The 21,984-nt window shown below is 34.6% G+C and overlaps 2 protein-coding genes across 2 annotated transcripts; one reads left to right on the top strand and one right to left on the bottom strand.

The window, feature by feature from the left end:
* Positions 1–552: 552 nt before the first annotated feature.
* LOC125061536 (protein TsetseEP-like) lies at positions 553–1,014 on the bottom strand. Its single transcript, XM_047667012.1, has one exon. It carries the CDS (start codon positions 1,012–1,014, stop codon positions 553–555), a length of 462 nt encoding a protein of 153 aa, XP_047522968.1.
* A 7,200-nt stretch (positions 1,015–8,214) lies between these two features.
* Positions 8,215–14,219, top strand: LOC125061537 (fibroin heavy chain-like; the record flags this gene model as incomplete). The annotated part of the gene is made up of 5 exons (XM_047667013.1): positions 8,215–8,851; positions 10,144–10,153; positions 11,448–11,553; positions 11,758–11,785; positions 13,183–14,219. Coding segments are annotated over 5 exons (1,515 nt in total), but the record flags the coding sequence as incomplete, so codon positions are not given.
* Between the last annotated feature and the right edge of the window lie 7,765 nt (positions 14,220–21,984).

A 21,984-nucleotide genomic window follows, 5' to 3' on the forward strand; every position in this document is an offset into this window, starting at 1 on the left:
ACTGGCTCCATCTCTGTCTATCTTGTGCATTTTTCTCCTTATCGTCCCCACCAACTTCTTTAAGCTCGTCAGGCTAAAAAGGCGACCTCTCTTTCTTTTCCCTTTCTTTTTATCCTGTTTGGGCCGGCCTTTCCACTTAAGTTTTTTAATGTGTGTTCGTGTGTGTTTTGTAATGGCTTAAAGTCATGCTCAGGTCCAGGATCATGCTCAGGCACAGGATAATAAAATCTTTCTTGCCAGAAAATTTATAAGCGTCGTGTTAATATGAAATTTTCGATTTTAAACGTTAACAGGAGTTTGAAACCTGTAAAAAAATATTGTTAACCGTATTAGCAAATTCAGTTACGTGTTTCTTTTTTCAGATGCAACAATTTCAGGTGCAACACCTGCTCCGAATAATTATAATCCACCACCGGACGACCCATCCCCTTCTACATCAGCAGTATCTGCCGAACCATTTGCCTACCACGGATATTCACCCAACTTCTACCCCGAGAATACATCTAGAATTCCCCCTGGCTTCAAAAATCCCAACTACCCCGTTCATCGGATTCATAACAATACCGTAACTAGCTCTGGCAATGGTTCAGGATCACGCTCAGGGTCATGCTCAGGTGCAGGATCATGCTCAGGCACAGGATCAGGCTCAGGCTCAGGATCATGCGCAGGCTCAGGATCAGGCTCAGGCTCAGAGTCATGCTCAGGTCCAGGATCATGCTCAGGCCCAGGATCAGGCTCAGGCTCAAGATCATGCGCAGGAAAAGGCTCAGGCACAGGCTCATATTCATGCTCAGGTCCAGGATCATGCTCAGGCAAAGGATCAGGCTCAGGCCCAGGATCATGCGCAGGCACAGGATCATGCTCAGGAACAGAATCAGGCTCAGGCTCAGATTCATGCGAAGGCGAAGGCTCAGGCACAGGCTTAAAGTCATGCTCAGGTCCAGGATCATGCTCAGGCACAGGATCAGGCTCAGGCTCAGGATCATGCGCAGGCGCAGGATCATGCTCAGGCATAAACTCAGGCAGATGCCCAGGATCATGCTCAGGCCCAGGATCATGCTCAGACCCAGATTCATGCTAAGGTGCAGGATCAGGCACAGCACCAGGCTAAGGTTCATGCTCAGGAATCAGCACAAGAGGAACTAGCTCTGGCTCTTTTAGATAGACTAAGTTTTTTTACGATTTCTATATATAGATCCGTATAACGCTTTCAAATTCCAGTTATCGAACCAGTCATCCCCGGAATCCTTACCTGCAATCATAGGACAAACTATGCATTTGCTTCAGTAACTACTTAGAGATGCCAGCAGTCATTTATTAAACCGATATTTATAAGTAAGCAAGCATTTTAAAAATCAATCTATGTATTGAACCAAAAATATTAATATATGAATAAAACAAGAAGTTTGTTTTTATTTTACTGTACTTATTTAGATTTCAACCCAAGTGTCTAAATCATTAATTTCTTTGAATAGCGACTACAACATGCTTAAAGATTTATTGAATTTTTCGAAAGCAAGAGACCATATTGCAATTGGTACTTACGTGCATACACTGGTTAGTATAAAAATAAAATAAATAAATCAGTGGTGCAATAACTTTTTCAGGTCTGGGTCTCAGATTTCTGTATCTGCAAGTCGGCAAGTAGCCGCTGCCTCCTGTGCCTAACACACGCTGTAGACGTGCTAAAAGCAAGCCAGTTTCGTCACGATGTTTTTCGTTTTAAAACTTTTTTGTATAAAATTGTTTTATTTTCTTATAGTCTTCATAAAAATCGTGAATAGCATCATAGCTTTTGGAAAGGGTAGGTGATGGAAGCATATGAAAAATTTTCACTGTCATTTATTATTTTTGTAAAATTTACACTTACAACATAATATTCAAAATGTGTATATGTCACCGTAAAATTGTAAAAACCGTTAGATTGTAATCTATCTCGTCAGATTGTAAACTGTCGAAAGATTGTCAACTCAACATACTGCTTGCAATTTAACGTATTATTATTCGGTAGTTATATGAAATTGTTGGGAAGAAAAATTTATCTGTAATTGACCAAAGAAGTTTGAATGATAACTAAGTTAGTGTAGTACAATCTACCGAATACCGATAGCCGATAACCGATAGATTACAATCTAACGGTTTTTACAATTTTACGTTAACATATACAAAAATAAAGTACACATCCATTTTCAAAATCACATTTTAAAGTGTGGTCGGTAATACCTGTTTTCCTTCACCGTTCGAGCGATTGTCCAATGTGCACATAGAATGAAAATCCATTGGTGGACAGCAGGGATCGAACCTACTACCTCAGGGATGAGAGTCGCACGCTGGAGCCACTAGGTCAACACTGCTCTTTGTACTTTAACACTGGTCTTTATAACCTTCCGAAAGGATCTTGGGTTGAAAGAACAATATATAGGTAAAATAATATTAGTAAATAAATTAATACATTTCATGGGAGTAGCGATGAAAACTTGACTTTAAAAACATAGCTTTTTTTATAACTATTATTAGATATTATTATATAATTATATTTATACAATAAGGTACTTAATAAAATAATATAAAAGTATACAAAGTAATGTTATAATATCAGTTATAATTATGATAATAGTATTCCAGACCAGAGCAGGTATTTCATTCATTTGTCAAGTTATTTTTTTAAGCCACTTCTTAACGGAATTAAAAAATATATAATTGTTTAAGTTCCATCATTAATCTAACGGTTATTTAAAGCCATCCTAGAAATTTCAATGTTTTTTTTCGTATACGTCAATAGACGATCGTTTAATAAGAGTTTGAATGTAGGTATAGTAGAAGATAGGTAGAAGAGATTGAATGTAGGTACGTAATAACAAAATCCATAATAACGTATAATACGACTTAACAAAGGGAAATCGCTGCTAGTTTCTTGGGATGTAGACTAATTCTATGTCCGAGGTAGCTGCCAGCTCTTCGGTCTCCTGTGCTGTCTACTAACCTTTTTACCTTTTTTAAATGATTAGCTTATCAATAATATTTTTATATTATCTTTAAATATCCAGTAATGAGGCTCCAAAAGAAACAGAAGAGTTGTTATCGAATTTTTCTTAACAATGATTTTATAAAATACTAGCAAACTCGGCGAACTCCGGTGGCTCCGCCACCAGATGGCTTCGTTTTATGTAACATTTCGTTTGGTGATCCCGCTTTTCTGTTGAAATTTTTCCTGAATTTTCTTTGCTATAAACCTCACGGAGCCCGAGACCTTTCCAACGAATGCAAACCGTGGAAATCGAGTCGTGCGTTCTAGAGTTATAGCGTCAGGAAGGAAAACCCGACTTATTTTTATATAGTAGATAAAGACTTTTATTGTTTTGAGAATTTTTGAAGTTATACTTCTTTAGGCGTGTTATGAAAAATTTATGAGAGTGAAATTTTACGATGCGCGCGCACCGTGACACAAAATTAACAGAATGAAGTTGCCCACGGAATACGCGGCGTTGGGCTTAATAAATATTTATTTATTTAATTTTTCAAATGTAAACTGAACTTTATTGACTATAATGACTCCTTTTCCAGTCTTTGATTATTTAATTGTAATTAGTTATTTGCATGCAATCAAAAACTATTTTTTAATAATGCCAAAGAAGTATAACTTCTTACGCGCGTACATAAGTACACGCACCCTTTTTTTTATTGTTTAACCAGATAACCCAGTGAACTTCGTATCAGCTAGCTACACATATTTGTGTCGATACGGAATAGAACATTTTTAAATTAGAAAAAAAATATCGGACCTGATACTACAGCTATGAAACACCAATTTCGGAAGGCTACTCTTATTTACTTATTTGTTTTGACCTTCCCTATTCTTCCACGAATATTTGTAGACCATAATTGGCCAAATCGGTCCAGCCATTCTCAAGTTTTAGCAAAACAAACGAACAACAACAATTAATCAGTGCCGGATAAAGCCAGGGCGGGGCCTGTAGCAAATTCTGCCTAGGGGTTAGGCCCTTGGCAGGGCCGCGCCGCCCATGTGTGCGAAGTGTGCGGTGCACACAGGCGCTAAGACAATAAGGGCGCCGCAACCGAAATTATTTATACTACACTACAATATTTTTACGTACGTTGTAGGTATCATTTTACGCTTTGGGTTTTAGTTTACATTAATTACTCAGAGCTTAGCGAATCAAAAGAAAGGCCGCTGCGCCGTGAGTTTTTTGAGTGTGTTTATGTCTTATGATTTCAATAATATGCCGACATATCTTGATAAAATCCAAAATGAACTAATTTTTATACTCGGTAACCAAATTCAACATTTTATTTTAAATTTATGTCGAATTAATAATTAATTAATTTTTCAATAATACTGGGTTGTACTCCTGACGTTTCACACGAAGAGCAAATTAGTATGATAATAAGATTTGTCAACTTTAACATGGAAACTAGAAAGATGGAAATAAGAGAGCATTTCCTAGCTTTCTGTCCAATCATAGATACAACTGGCGCTGGAGTAACGTCATTTATAAAAGAAAAACTAAACGAAATTAATTTGGACATAAACAACTTAAGGGGACAAGGCTATGATAATTAATGGCTCAAATATCTGCGGTAAGAATATTGCTGGATTTAAATCTCAGCGCTTTTTATGTACTGTGCGCTAGCCATAGTTTAAATTTAATAGTAAACTACGCTGCCGACCTCATACACGACTGGGTGTTTTTAATATTGTGCAAGAATTATATAAATATTTTTCGTCCTCTACTAAAAGATGGGATTTATTACAAAGATATGTCATAAATCTGACCTTAAATACGGTTAGATATAACATCACAAATAAACTATGTAACAATTTACTTAATTCGCGGTTTATTTTTCACGGCAATTGGCAAGCGGACGTTTTACCTATTTAAGAAAATATTATTTAAGTATATTAAACTAATTTTTCTGACGGTCAAAATTAATTTTTTTTAAAAAATACATTGAAACTTGAAGATTCGTAAAAAATAGGCCGAAAAATATAAATAGTTCCCTCAAAGGCCTGCAACACACCCGCTAAAAATGTCTATGGGCTGCGATGACTGCCATTTTTGTCCGTCCCTCAGGCTCGTTTGCCCGTTATAAAAAAAAGGAGGCGCTTCATAGGTTTCGCACACAGGCGCTGCCGGGGGTCGGCGCGGCTCTGGCCCTTGGTTAAGCTTTAAATAGTTTCCCTGTTTCCTCGAAATACTTATAATTGGTATTATATTAAAATCGATTAGAAAAGTACAATCTCGGCAACGTAAACTCGCAAAATAAATGTATACCTATATAAAAATAAAAATAAAAATCTGAAGGGTGCAAATAACATGCTAGTCTAAATATGTATATCGATTATAATTAAAAATTTGAAAATTAACGTTAAAAAGATTAATACGTACTTATTTTTGCGATTATACTTGACAAAGTCGAGTTTATTTTTCCAGTGAAGCATAGGCTTAGCGCTTCGCGTTAAAGGTATCAAGATATTTTACGCTACTATCTAAATTAATACTTTTTTTATTACGGTCAGACAGGCGTTGGAGCGCGGGGCCCCTAAGTTCGCGGGGCCCGTAGCATTTGCTACTCTTGCTATGTGGCTAATCCGGCACTGCAATTAATAACTAAATCAATAAATTAGACAAATATAACAACATCTCGTTTTGGTACAATGCACAGATTTCTATTCCCTGCAGATACCCAAAAAAAGTCAGGAACAACACGTGTAAGTACGTTTTGACTAACGAAGGTCACACTTATCATTAAATGATAACTTATTGCGTATTAAAATATGTTTTGTTTGTTCTGTCTCATAATTCGTATAAAACCTCGCCATAATTGTAATCAAATCAGTTTGGTTACGGTCTTTAACGGATACTATTGTCAAAATGATTTCCAATTTCGCGCTCTTCGTTTTAAGCGTAAGTTATTTTATATTAATTAATTCATCTCGTAATATTTATAAACGTGATAAGATATATTTTTTAATAATCTGTATATGGGCATATTTAGATTTTTTTCTTTATGGCTTAATGGACTAAAGAAATGTCTTTATACATATTTTGATTTAAATTTACGTTCATTTGATAAAATAAATATTAATAAAGAAGAAAAAAAAGGGTGCGTGTACTTATGTACGCGCGTAAGAAGTTATACTTCTTTGGCTTTCTTTATTTTTTTTAAATATTAAATAAATAATAATAAATATTTAACGTTAATAACTTAATAATATTTAATTATTAGTATATTATTCAATAATCAATTAATATTAATTATTATTTATTATTTTATTATATTATTTATTCAATTTAATGAATGGTATGGTTCATAACCTTTTAACTAAGTAACAATAGGTCTTTGTGAAAAAGCATTGCATAATTTCTTTGACAAAATAATTAAAACTCCTTTATTTGTTTAAGAGTAAATGACAAATGTCATTATGGAATATGGTCATTCAAAATTTGCGATCTTCGAACTTCACGCATATTCTTTTTCTTTTTACTTGTAGATTGTCTTATTCCTATCTCGCTCGCGCACGCTATAATCACACTCCCAATTTTGTGTCACAGGTGCGCGCGCATCGTAAAATTTCACTCTCATAAATTTTTCATAACGCGCCTAAAGAAGTATAACTTCAAAAATTTACGAAGCCGACATGCCTTAGACCCAAAAAGCGACGGTGTGTGTCAGGCGCAGAAGCTTGATCATCTACTTTCCTATTAGAAATGATCACGGAACAGATAGAGAAATCTAAGGCCCATTGCCATTATATTATAAGTTTCGTTAAATAAAACTAGAATTCTAGCGAATTTTCGGGTAAAATTACGCTTATTGTATTAAAAAAAATATATATTATCGTATATTTATGATATTTAATTATGATCTCATTTCTCATTTTAGTACATAAGTATGTTCTATATCAAAAACGTTTATTTTATGGCAGCACCACACAGTATTTTCGGGTGTTCTTTTAGAATTATATAAAAACTAAGTTAAATATATAAGTTTAATATAATTACCTTGCTTTGACGAATAATTTTAATTTGTTTCGAAGTATTCGGGCTGATGCATTTATCTGTTTCCCTGTTTTATCTGTTCTGTGCCTTCTAAATCAATACTTATTGTTTTCCTGGTAATCGAATAAAATGTTATATGGATAATCCAAACGCATGCTTTAGCCCTAAGCAACACCCATACCATAAAAATGTTCTTTCACTGGCCTTATGGCCCCACACATTTTGGGATATTGTTGATATTTTGTTACTGGATATTGGCCATTGCATAATCGCGTTGGCAATATTTTTGTTCAAAGTCTTTTAGAAGATAATTGAAATATAGGAATTGTTTGTTTATATGGCAAGATTATTGACCTTTTTATCTTTACTGTGAAATATAGTTTTTCTAAGAACCAAACTGAAAAAGTGTTGTCCTTCGATGTATGTTGTGTTACGGTGAAAAAATTTACAATTATTATTTTCATTTATTTCAGATACTGCACACTCATGCTGCTCATCAAGGTAAATAAAATTTAATCGTGTTTTTAAATATTTTTTACCGGGGTTAAGAAACAATTTAACAATTTAATTATTTAAATTAAATAATTCAATTATGTAAAATAATTGTAAATTTATAATAATACATAGCTTCAATCCGGTTAAAAAGTGTTTTCTTTAAATAAAAATAATTATAATCTTTTCAAGGACCTCTTTAAGAGTATAGGCCTCCTCCAACTGGCTCCATCTCTCTCTATGTTGTGCATTTTTCTCCTTATCGTCCCCACCAACTTCTTTAAGCTCGTCAGGCTAAAAAGGCGACCTCTCTTTCTTTTCCCTTTCTTTTTATCCTGTTTGGGCCGGCCTTTCCACTAAAGTTTTTTAATGTAATAATAAAATTTTTCTTGCCAGAACATTTATAGGCGTCGTGTTAATATGAAATTTTCGATTTTAAACGTTAACAGGAGTTTGAAACCTGTAAAAAAATATTGTTTATCGTATTAGCAAATTCAGTTACGTGTTTCTTTTTTCAGGTGCAACAATTCCTCAGAATAATTATAATCCACCACCGGACGGACCTCCAACTTCATACCCTCCTCCAGCAGCAGCATCTGACACACCATTTGCATACCAAGGATATTCACCCAACTACCCCGTTCATCGGATTCATAACAATACCGTAACTAGCTCTGGCAATGGTTCAGGATCACGCTCAGGGTCATGCGATGGCACAGGATCATGCGAAGGCGAAGGCTCAGGCACAGGCTCAGAGTCATGCTCAGGTCCAAGATCATGCTCAGGCAAAGGATCAGGCTCAGGCTCAGGATCATGCGATGGCACAGGATCATGCGAAGGCGAAGGCTCAGGCATAGGCTCAGAGTCATGCTCAGGTCCAAGATCATGCTCAGGCACAGGATCAGGCTCAGGCTCAGGATCATGCGCAGGCAGAGGATCAGGCTCAGGCTCAGAGTCATGCTCAGGTCCAGGATCATGCTCAGGCCCAGGATCAGGCTCAGGTTCAGGATCATGCGCAGGAAAAAGCTCAGGCAGAGGCCGAAATTCATGCTCAGGTCCAGAATCATGCTCAGGCACAGGATCAGGCTCAGGCCCAGGATCATGCGCAGGCACAGGATCATGCTCAGGCACAGGATCAGGCTCAGGCTCACGATCATGCAAAGGCGAAGGCTCAGGCACAGGCTTAGAGTCATGCTCAGGTCCAGGATCATGCTCAGGCACAGGATCAGGCTCAGGCTCAGGATCATGCGCAGGCAGAGGATCATGCTCAGGCATAAACTCAGGCAGATGCCCAGGATCATGCTCAGGCCCAGGATCATGCTCAGACCCAGATTCATGCTAAGGTGCAGGATCAGGCACAGCACCAGGCTAAGGCTCATGCTTAGGAATCAGCACAAGAGGAACTAGCTCTGGCTCTTTTAGATAGACTTAGTTTTTGTACGATTTCTATATATAGATCCGTATAACGCTTTCATATTCCAGTTATCGAACCAGTCATCCCCGGAATCCTTACCTGCAATCATAGGACAAACTATGCAATTGCTTCAGTAACTACTTAGAGATGCCAGCAGTCGCGATCAATTTAGATTTTATTAAACCGATATTAATAAGTAAGCAAGCATTTTAAAAATCAATCTATGTATTGAACCAAAAATAAAAAATATATGAATAAAACAAGAAGTTTGTTTTTATTTTACTGTACTTATTTAGATTTCAACCCAAGTGCCTAAATCATTAATTTCTTTGAATAGCGACTACAGCATGCTTAAAGATTTATTGAATTTTTCAAAAGCAAGAGACCATATTGCAATTGGTACTTACGTGCATACACTGGTTAGTATAAAAATAAAATAAATAAATCAGTGGTGCAATAACTTTTTCAGGTCTAGGTCTCAGATTTCTGTATCTGCAAGTCGGCAAGTAGCCTCTGCCTCCTGTGCCTAACACACGCTGTAGACGTGCTAAAAGCAAGCCAGTTTCGTCACGATGTTTTTCGTACTTACTTTTTCGTATAAAATTGTTTTATTTTCTTATAGTCTTCATAAAAATGGTGAATAGCATCATAGCTTTTGGAAAGGTTAGGTGATGGAAGCATTTGATCATATGAAAAATTTTCACTCTCATTTATTATTTTTGTAAAATTTACACATACAACATATTCAAAATGTGTATACAAAAATAAACAAGTACACATCCACCTTCAAAATCATATTTTAAAGTTTGGTCGGTAATACCTGTTTTCCTTCACCGTTCGTTCCAATGTGCACATAGAAAGAAAGTCCATTGGTGGACAGCAGGGATCGAACCTACTACCTCAGGGATGAGAGTCGCACGCTGGAGCCACTAGGTCAACACTGCTCTTTGTACTTTAACACTGGTCAATATAACCTTCCGAAAGGATCTTGGGTTGAAATAACAATATATAGATAAAATAATATTAGTAAATACATTAATACATTTTATGGGAGTAGCGAGGAAAACTTGACTTTAAAAACATAGCTTTTTTTATAACTATTATTAGATATTATTATATAATTATATTTATACAATAAGGTACTTAATAAAATAATATAAAAGTATACAAAGTAATGTAATAATATCAGTTATAATTATGATAATAGTATTCCAGACCAGAGCAGGTATTTCATTCATTTGTCATTTTAAGAAAGGTAAGTTATTTTTTTAAGCCACTACTTAACAGAATTAAAAAATATATAATTGTATAAGTTCCATCATTAATCTAACGGTTATTTAAAGCCATCCTAGAAATTTCAATGTTTTTTTTTCGTATACGTCAATAGACGATCGTTTAATAAGAGTTTGAATGTAGGTATAGTAGAAGATAGGTAGAAGAGATTGAATGTAGGTACGTAACAACAAAATCCATAATAACGTATAATACGACTTAACAAAGGGAGAACGCTGCTAGTTTCTTGGGATGTAGACTAATTCTATGTCCGAGGTAGCTGCCAGCTCTTCGGTCTCCTGTGTCTACTAACCTTTTTACCTTTTTTAAATGATTAGCTTATCAATATATTTTTATATTATCTTTAAATATCCAGTAATGAAGCTCCAAAAGAAACAGAAGAGTTGTTATCGAATTTTTCATAACAATGATTTTATAAAATACTAGCTGACCGGGCAAACGTCATTTTGCCATGTATATCATTTATAATAAAAACATAGGGGTTGATCGTAGAGGGGTGAAAGTTAGGCGTTGTATGTATTTTTTAATGCTGTATCATAAAAACAGAAAAAAATATCTAAAAATAAAAAAAAATAGGAGTGGACTACCCTTAACATTTAGGGGGATGAAAAATAGATGTCCGATTCTCAGACATACCCAATATGCACACAAAATTTTATGAGAATCGGTCGAGCCGTTTCGGAGGAGTTTAACCACAAACACCGCGACACGAGAATTTTATGTATTAGATAAAGACTTTTATCGTTTTGAGTTTTTTTTATTGTTTAACCAGATAACCCAGTGAACTTCGTATCACCTAGCTACACATATTTGTATCGATACGGAATACAACATTTTTAAATTAGAAAAAAGAGATCGGACCTGATACTACAGCTATGAAACACCAATTTCGGAAGGCTACTCTTATTTACCTATTTGTTTTGACCTTCCCTGTTCTTCCACGAATATTTGTAGACCATAATTGGCCAAATGGGTCCAGCCATTCTCGAGTTTTAGGAAAACAAACGAACAACAACAATTAATAACTAAATCAATAAATTAGACAAATATAACAACTCGGTTTGGTATAATGTACAGATTTCTATTCCCTGCAGATAACTAACCCAAAAAAGTCAGAATCAACACTTATAAGTACCTTTTGACTAACGAAAGCCACACTTATCATTAAATGATAACTTATTGCATATTCAAATTTGTTTTGTTTGTTCTGTCTCAAAATTCGTATAAAAGCTCGACATAATTGTGATCAAATCAGTTTGGGTTACGGTCTTTAACAGGTACTACGGTCCTATGCCCAAAATGATTTCCACTTTCGCGCTCTTCGTTTTAAGCGTAAGTTACTTTATATTTATTAATTCATCTCGTAATATTAATAAACGAGAAAATATATATTTTTTAAGAATCTGTACATGGGCATATTTTAATATACTGTGAAAAAGATATAGTTTTTCTAGGCATCAAACCTAGCAATGTTGTACTTCGTTGATATAGTATTATTGTGAAAAATAAAACGATTATTATTGTTATTCATTTCAGATACTGCATAGTCATGCTGCTCCTCAAGGTAAATAAATTTAATCGTAATTTTAAATAATTTTTACCAGTGTTAGGAACCAATTTAATTACAGTCGACTCTCGATAATTTGAAACTCAAGGGACCAGAGATAAATTTCAAATTATCAAGAGTTCAAAATAACAAGTGTTTGAATAACCACGAGGGGGAGGGGCGACTGAAGGAAATAAGAATTTGATCAAAATTTGTTACTTATTATTTCTATATTCTTATTATGTATTAACAATTATTATAACAATTAACATTTATGTAAACAATTGACAAGTCTGTGCATGTATGTAAACAAACGACAGGTATGTGCATGATAAACGCTTCAAATTATAGAGAGTAGCGAAGACCGGATTTCAAATTATCGCATGTTGGCGAGCAAGATAATACTTTTTCAACTTCAAATTACCGAAGGGACCAATTATCATAGATTTTATTCAATTTATCGAGTATTTTTCAAGGGACCGGAAAAAAAATTCAAATTATCGAGAGATTCAAATTAACGAGTGTCAAATTATCGAGAGTCGACTGTATTTAAATTAAATAATTCAATAATTATTTCAATACACCAGGTATGTCAATTGTCAATTATCCGCCTCAGCGATCAGCGATTGTTGTCTAAAACCAGTAATATTTTAAATATTTTAATTTATTTGATATACTTACCAGAGTATCAGACCCATAAGTAATGCAACATAAATATTTTTTACGATATATAATATTTTTAATAAATAAATATTTTTAATATTTTGAGACACGGACAGAATTTTTTAAATAATAAGAAAACACAGGAATAAATGCCTCTAAAAATAGAATAAAACACAATATAAGTATTATCATATTTAGTATTTCTAGATAATAAAATAGTATACTATAGTATTTCTATCAAATATGGAAAAATATACAACATGAAAACTGAAATACCACAAATTTAAACTTCATTAGGTGTTGATGAGGTAGTCTGTACGAATATAATAATAATTAAGCCTTATTTATTCTTCGAAACATGAATCCATATGTATCTTTTATACAATAAAATGTTATACAAAAATAATTATAATTTTTTCAAGGACCTCTTTTAGAGTATAGGGCTCCTCCAACTGGCTCCAACTCTCTCTATCTTGTGCATTTTTCTCCCAATCTTCCCCACCAACTTCTTTAAGCTCGCTCAAGAAGGGGGCGTATCTTTCTTTTGCCTTTCTTACTATCCTGTTTGGGCCGGTCTTTCCACTTAAGATTTTTAAAATGATAATAATAAATATTATTATCATTTTCACAGAACGTTGATAGGCATCGTGTCGATATAAATTTTCCGATTTAAAACATAAAACAGGAGTTTGAAACCTGTAAAAATATTGTTTATCGTATTAGCGAATTCAGTTCCGTGTTTCTTTTTTCAGGTGCAACAATTCTTCAGAATTATTATAATCTACCACCGGACGTACCTCCAACTTCATACTCTCCTCCAGCAGCACCAGCTGACACACCATTTGCATACCAAGGATATTTACCCAACTTCTACCCCGGGAATACATCTAGAATTCCCCCGTTCTACCCTGACTTCAAAAATCCCAACTACCCCATTCATCGGATTCCTAACAATACCGTCCCAATAGTCCCCTTAAATCAACCAGCACAACCTGTTCCAGTTCAATTATCTACAGCACAAAGTATTCCAATACCAAGCCCACTGCCACCCTTACCTCAGCCCATTGTACCAAATGTTCTAATACCAATAAATACAGCTCAGGCAACAACCAACACTAGCAGACGCATTTTTAGGCGCAGTGCGCCTAAAAGTGGATCTGTCAGTTATAGTAACAATTACGAATCTGGATCTAGCTCTGGCTCCGCTTCAGCTAGTGGAAACACGTTAGTAACTAGCTCTGGCACTGGTTCAGGATTACGCTCAGGATCACGCTCAGGATCATGCTTAGGCCCAGGATCATGCTCAGGAAAAGGCTCAGGCACAGGCTCAGAATCATGCTCAGGTCCAGGATCATGCTCAGGCGCAGGATCAGGCTCAGGCTCAGGATCATGCTCAGGCACAGGATCATGCTCAGGCATAAACTCAGGCAGATGCCCAGGATCATGTTCAGGCACAGGATCATGCTCAGGCCCAGATTCATGCTAAGGCGCAGGATCAGGCTCAGCACAAAGCAACAAGAGGAACTAGCTTTGGGTCTTTTAGATAGACTAAGTTTTTGTACCATTTCTCTCTATAGATCTGTATAACGCTTTCAAATTCCAGTTAACGAACTAGTCATCTCCGGAATCGTCCCTTACGCGCAATCAAAGGGCAAACTGTGCATTTGCTTCAGTACCTACTTAGAGACGCCAGCAGTCATTTGCAAACAATTTAGATTTTACTAAATCGATATTAATAAGTAAGCAAGCATTTTAAAAATCAATCTATTAATAAATGAATAAAACGAGAGAGTTGTTTTTATTTTACTGTACTTCTCTAGATTTCAACCCAAGTGTCGAAATCATTAATTTCTAACGATTGTTTTCACACAGATGTACTACGTTTTCCCGTGAGTTACGTTGTAGAAGTAATATCAAAGACAATTAAAGTAAATGTACAAATCATTGCTAAGGAAAAGCCGTAATTCTCGTGATAATTACAAATTAAGACGATGGATGTCAGAAGCTGTATAAAAATAACAAATATTCACATAATAATTGGAAATAATATGTTAAGAAAACAGCCCGGAGATATCGCTTTGAAAATCTTTCCTACCGCCTGACGCCTAGGCGAGGTTGCTAATCTTTGAATAGCAAGTACAACATTTTGATACTTAAAGATTTATTGAATTATTCAAAAGCAAGATACCATATTGCAATTGATACTAAATAAATCAGTGGCGCAACAACTTTTTCTAAATAAAATTTATTATTTTTGTAAATAAAAATTAAGACATACAACATATTCAAAATGTGTATACAAAAATAAACAAGTACGCATCCACCTTCAAAATCACATTTAAAAGTTTGGTCGGTAATACCTGTATTTGCCTTAAATAAAAGGACAAAATAAACAGTGAATCAAAAATTTTGATATCATGTTTAAGTGTGCGTGATATGTTTGGGTGTGGATGCACGTGTGTGCGTATATACAGTACACGTTTGACTATACCGGAGTCCGGATCTGTTTCGCGCTTTTTTAGATTCTCGTGTCATTTTCACACGTGTACATCCTGTTTCTAACATACTGTCATAAGTTGATAATGAAAAAATGTTGAAATTTCTAGAATGGGATTTAAATACCATAAGATTAATGACTATGGATCTATTACAATTATATATTTTTTTATTTCTGTTAAGTATTTTCTCTAAAATATTAACTTAACTTTCTTAAAAAAACTAACTTCCGGTCATGTTAGGTATACCTACTCTGATAGTTATATTCTAACATCCATATTCTTAATTTCTTAATTGTACAGTGTTATGAGGCAGTGACTAAAACTTGTTTTTAAAACTAACAAACTTTATTTAAAATTATGTTTACAAAAACTAACGTTGGAGTTCGAATATGGAATCGAAGTGCCTTTGAAAGGATCGGGATTTGGTACTTAAAGGTTTGGGTAGGAGTAGGGATACATTAGGGGAACAAACAATGTCATTAGGTACTTAACTATAACTTATCACTACATGAACATATGGTTAAACTTATACAAGGCAAAAAATAACAGTTGAAAGTTTAATAATATAGTGGGGACCACATAACACCTCCCCCCTTAAAATAAAGGTTGCGCCTGTTGGCGTGAACTTTTTGAAGAAGTTTGTTGGGCGTCCTCTTCCTCGTCGTCCGAGCTGATGCAAGCCGTCGTCGTCGTCGTCGTATTGTATGTAGACATCGGGATTTCTATTTGTTGTCGTCTTCGGGATTGGTCGAAGCAATTATTAAATATTTGAATGCATCCTTGTTCGTGAGGGTTTCTTCTTGGGTAAAAGTATTTGAAGAGGTTGCAACAATTGCAAAACTTGTAAAGAGTATAAATAAGAAGGACTGATCCAAGTGATAAACTCATTAGAGTGAAATTGTATGGATGTTCTTGAATGATATATTTGTCTTGATTTAGTATTTTAGAGTGATGTTTGATCTCGTCTTTAATAGTATTGAGAGAGTCTAAGGAAACATCGTTAATTTGGATAGGTACGAGTCTTGGATTATAAAGATCTGGAGTTCCTTCGATGCAGCGATTTTCCACGTCGACAGTAACAATGGGATGACTTATGTTTTTCGATTTCGAGTCTTCAGCGATGAGTGTAACCATTGGTGTATAAAATTTGCATGCAGGTTGTAGCAGAATTATTCCGTGTCCAAATATTTCGCCATGTGTAGTTTTTCCGTTGCATTCCATAGCATATGTAATTTTCTTCGAAAGTATGAAAATCCATTTGTTATTTTTTAATGGATGAAATGTGTTGAAATGCGCAGAGAATGTGGATACCTCGCAGTTTTGAGGTATGTCTTTAGAATTCGTCAGCAAGATGGAGACTTCGCAGATTGGTTGTGCGTTTGAGTTGAAGATTGTGACCTTACTGCATACATGAAGGTTTGGAGAGAATTCATGACACTTATCCACGGAGTTCGTCGTCAGGTAGCGTTGACTGTTTTTGCTGATAGCAAGATACATGTGCTCAGGTAGGATTGTGGAATATAAGGAGGACTCAGGATGTTTTATAGGAATTGAAATTAAATGGTATAAGGTAAATATGTCATTTTTGACTAAAGGAAAATTTAATATATATATAATTTTGTTCATATAAATATATGATGTAATTGTGGCAGAGTTTAGAATTTTATGAATGTTTTGAAGACTCACGGTTGCCACTAGGTTACCTGATGTTCTAGCATGACTTGATGCTAATAATTCTTTGTAAAGACTTACTGACGATATGACCGAAGGATGAACTGCTCCCGATTTAATAAATAAAATGCTCGCAACGATATCATCAATTTGTTTTTCTAGAGACGTGACGAGTTCTAGAATTTGTATAGAAACAGTTGAGATCTGTTCAGATACACTGAGATTAAAAAGTAAAGTATTCGTTGAGTTAATATAGGAGTTAATTTTCATTAAATTTTCATTGATCATGTGTTCATCGTATGAAATTTTTAAAATGGTATTGTTAAAGTTAGTAATGGTTGAAGAAAGAATTTGGAGTTGTTGTTTTAAAATATCATTCGTAGAAATTTGTTGCTTTTCTAAGAGATCTATACATTCATTATAGTATTCGGCATCTTTTGCGTCTGGTGTACCAATGAGCCATTTTAGAACTGAGCTTAGACCGTCTATAAGTTCGCGCTTGAAACGCTTGTCGCTTGTGTAATATTGAAATTCATCCAACCTTGAGTCTATATTCATAATACTTAATTTAATAAAAGAACTGGTAGTATCGACGTTAGGTAAATTAGAATTTTGTTTGATTATAAAATTATAACTATTTACTAATCGTTTTAGAGAATCCCTCGATAAGAATAATGGTTCGATATCTCTATATATAATGAGTTTCCAAGAACTTTCCGACACTAGAACTTCACCAACTTCTTCATAATATAGTCCTGAGTTTGAAGGTATATTTTGTATGTGGGTATCCCCGACAACAAAGGTTGTGGAGTACCTGAAATATGGAAATAACTATTTTGTAAAATATAATATTGAAAGAAATATAATAATATTCAAGAATTAGACTACGACCTATTCAGAATTCTAATTAGAATTAAACCTATTTGTAACTATTTTCTTTATAATTATATAAATGTTGTATAGTATAATGTAAAATAATTTTTTTATTATAGAACATATGATAAAACTAAAATAAGGATTATTCATGTGTGTATAAAACGAATGTATATAATTAGGATTCTCCTCTCCGTCGGATATAGTATTGGGAAATGCCATAGCAATTGGTAAACTGAAATAGAATTAAAATTGGTTTGTAAAAAAAAAATCTAGTAACGATAATTATTCTAAATAATTTATGATTCGTGCGATGGTCTTAAACGATTTGCATGCACTATTTGGTTTCTTCCATTCTTTCTGATAATGTAATTTTCATTGAATCCTATTCTGACAATAAGATAAGGACCTTCCCATTTCGAATCTAAGTTATTAGGGTTAGGCACCTTGAGCATTACGTAATCGCCTACGTTATACTTAGCGATGTTTCTAATATTTTTATCATAACGTTCTTTAGCTTTTTCCTTCATCGCTTGTAAGTTACGTAAAGCAACGTCACGAGAAACTTTGAGTCGTTCATTAAGATCATGTAAATAATCACAGGTTGTATATTCGTTTAATTCTTTTAGAGAGTAGAGTGATCGAGGTTTATACCCAAAAAGTAATTCATGAGGCGTGAAACCCAATGATTGATTAACTGCTGTGTTATGACATATAACTGCGAAAGGAATTATTTGATCCCAATTGCAATTATTTTTCTTATGATACGATCGTATATGATCTCTAAGAGTAGCATGGAAACGTTCTATAGAACCATTACTTTGAGGGTGGTAAGCTGTGCTCAATGTATGATTTGAACCTAACAATTTCATTAATTGTTTTATGATGCTATTTACAAATTCTGTTCCTTGATCTGAGTGAAATCGTTTGGGAACGCCGTAATGTTGACAGAAGATTAATAGAGTCTTTGCTACGGTAATTGCTTGTTTATCTACAATAGGATAAGCTTGTACAAACCTTGTTAAATCATCTTGTAAGGTTAAGATGTACTTATTAGAGTCATGGGTTACTTCCGAATAAGAAACTAAGTCGATAGAGACACGTTCAAAAGGTTCAGTGGATGATGAAGTTATTACCATTGGAGCTTTATAAGTTTTTCTTTGTATCTTACTCCGTTGGCAAATTTGACATTTGTCAATGTAATTTTTAATAGTGTCGGTCATACCTTTCCAAAAATACTCTGATCTTATTTTTCGTGTGGTTTCAACTATACCACGGTGACCAGACAAAGGGTCATCATGAAAAGATTTTAAAATAGAAGGAATATCTTCAGGATTAGGAGTCTTCACTTTGTTTTCACAGATAGTAATCTTACAATTATAAATGTCTGCTAAATAAGATGTAATATGTAGTTGTTCATTGCCTTTTAATTTACAAGTTGCGTCATCTTTTAAGTCAGGTACGTAAAGTGATTTCAAATCGTTATTCTGTAAACAGCTAAGAAGTGACTTAAAATAGCTTTCAGAATCCCAAGGATCGAAATATAAGGGTCGAGAATAGTTAAAGTAAATGTTTTGTTTTTTGTTGGAAACCAATAAGTCAGTTTCGTAGAGTGCTTTAGACTTTTTTAGAAATGGTTCCACTTGAGAACACATTGAAATAGCTTCGTTGTAAAGATTGTTCTTATCGGAAATGTCACAAGAAATAGCAATAAATATGTCTTTATGTCGTTCGTCTAACAGCTTATCTGGTGAAATATGTAGATTTGGAGTGTCGAAACTATAATCTGAAATTTCTGTAAAGTGTTGATAGTTTAATTGTAAATAGTCGTCGTGAGAATCGATTTCGTTCTTATCAGTATTTTTGTCACAAGTTAAGTCAATAGTATTTGTGTTAAGAATTGAAGGCCTAGAGAGTGCGTCGGCATTAGTATTATTTTTACCAGCTTTATAAATTACTTCGTATTCATATTCTTCGAGTTTGAGACGCCAGCGAACGAGACGACTTCCAGGGTCTTTTATAGAGAAAAGCCATGTTAATGGTTTATGATCGGTAACGATCTTGAACTTTCTACCAAATAAATAGGGACGAAAATGCTTAACAGCCCAAACTATGGCTAATAATTCACGTTCAATGGTGGAATAATTTGATTCTGCTTTGTTGAGAGTACGTGATGCATACGCAATAGGTAGATCTTTACCTATTTGCCCTTGCGATAAAACAGCGCCAATCGCATGAAGAGAAGCGTCTGTTGTTAAAATAAATTCTTTAGTAAAATCAGGATATTGTAAAATAGGAGGATTGGTAAGGAGATGTTTGCATTCTTCAAAGGCTGATTGTTGAGTTTCACCCCAAACAAAAGGAACATCTTTCTTAAGGAGACTAGTTAAAGGTTTTGTTAGACTACTAAAATTAGAAATGAAACGGCGATAATAGCCGGTTAGGCCAAGGAAAGACTTGATGTCTTTGCATGATTTGGGAACTGGAAAATTATCGACTGCGTGAACTTTATCAGGATTAGGTTTTACACCTTCGCTAGAAATTATATGCCCTAGATAGGCTACTTCTTTCCTAAGGAATTCACACTTATCTGGTTGAACTTTTAAGCCATTTTTCCTAAGTCGATTGAAGACTTCGTATAGCTTTTGTTCGTGTTCTTGTAAACTAGAGGCGAAGACTACTATGTCATCTAAGAAGACAAAGCAACGTTCACCTTGTAATCCATAGAGTACGCTATCCATAGCACGTTGAAAAGTTGCTGGAGCATTCTTTAATCCAAATGGCATTCTTAAAAATTCATAATGTCCATACGGAGTATTAAAGGCAGTTTTAGGAATATCGTTTGATTCGAGTTCGATTTGGTGGAATCCAGAGGCGAGATCTAAAGTAGTGAAGTAAACAGAATGTCCTAACTTGTCGAGTATATCTGTAATGTTAGGTAAAGGATAACTATCACCTATGGTTATATCATTAAGTTTACGATAATCGATAACGACGCGCCATTTTTGTTTGCCGGAGGCGTCTACTTTTTTAGGGACTACCCAGATAGGACTACTCCATGGTGAAGTACTCGGACGTATTATATTTTCATTTAGCATTTTATCGACCTGGGTTTTTACTTCTTGTTGATGTATATGTGGAAACCTATATGTTTTCGTATTAATTGGAATATTTGATGTGGTAGGAATAGTATGCTTAGTATGGTTTGTAAATGTCAGTTTGTCACCTTCTGTATAAAATATGTCAGAATATTCAATTACGATTTTATTTAGGGAGTTTGATTCTTCTTTGTTTAAATGGTCGCCTCTAATGAGGGACCAAACTTTGCTCTGACGATCTGTTTGGGAAATACAATTAAAATTATTTATCTCATGTTGAGTTTGTTCCTTAGTATGTTTGTCAAAGTCAAAAATAGTAACAGGGATGGAAGGAGTGCTAATAATCTTATCTTGTTTGTCTAAATTAATGCAAGTTGTAAGAAAAGAGTTGTTTGCGACGGTCACTAATGAGCGTGGAATAATAATGCCATGATCTAATGTATGTTTTTCAACGATTGCTTCGCCAAAATTCATAGAATTTGTTGTACATCTAATTACTGTTTCCGATCGTTTGTTAATTACTTGTTTTTCGAGGGATACAGTATAGTTCTGTGAATTTAATTCTTGTAGTTTTTCATGTAAATAAAATAAGTCATAACTTTTGACGCCAATTGTTAAGATTTTCGATTGTACTTCAATTTTACAGTCATATTCAGTCATAAAGTCATTACCTAAAATACCGTCAGCTTTTATGTTAAGGTTTGCAACATGAAATTTATGTTTAGGTAAATTGTCAAGGGAAATATTTGCCGTTCCTAAGGTCAGCATCTGAGATTGAGAACTGGAAATACCTTGAATAGAAACTATATTTAATTCGTTAATGCAAGCTAAACCTATTTTATCTTTACGTATGACAGATATACCAGCACCGGTATCAATTAAAAGAGTCACAGGTTTATTATCTATGTAAAATGTAGCATGTAAGAGATTGTCTGGAGGAATATCATTTAAAGCAGAGATTGAAAAAGATTTAATATTCTTGTTGTTTGATTTCGACTTACGTTTATTTTTTTTATAATGGTATTTTGAATTCGATTTAGTAGTAGTATGAGATACAGCGGGTTTACAAGATTCAGCGATATTTTGAGATACAGTGGGGTTAGAAGATACAGTGCGATTTTTAGATTCAGAGGATTTTGGAGATTCATCGTGCTTATAAGAAATAGTAGAATCCGTATTATGACCAAAGGTTTGGGACTGGCTACCCTGTTTGTAGGTCTGTATAAAGCTAGCTTCGAAATCTGTCTGTGTGCAAGCTTCTTTGCATTGCCTCCGATAGGCTGGTTTATTATGCAAGGATGCAGGCACAGTGCTTTGTAACACTCGACTTGATTTTGGAATTTGAGGAAGCATTGAATAGTCTAAAGAGCTGGGTTCATCGAGTAGGAGCTGGTAGCGATTTCCAACGGGTCGC

Source organism: Pieris napi, chromosome 23 (genome assembly GCF_905475465.1).
Source record: "Pieris napi chromosome 23, ilPieNapi1.2, whole genome shotgun sequence".
NCBI lineage: Eukaryota > Metazoa > Arthropoda > Insecta > Lepidoptera > Pieridae > Pieris > Pieris napi.

Coding starts and splice junctions, on each gene's coding strand:
- LOC125061536 (XM_047667012.1), bottom strand. CDS start 1,014: ATGCCTGAGCATGATCCTGCGCCTGCGCATGATCCTGAGCCTGAGCCT.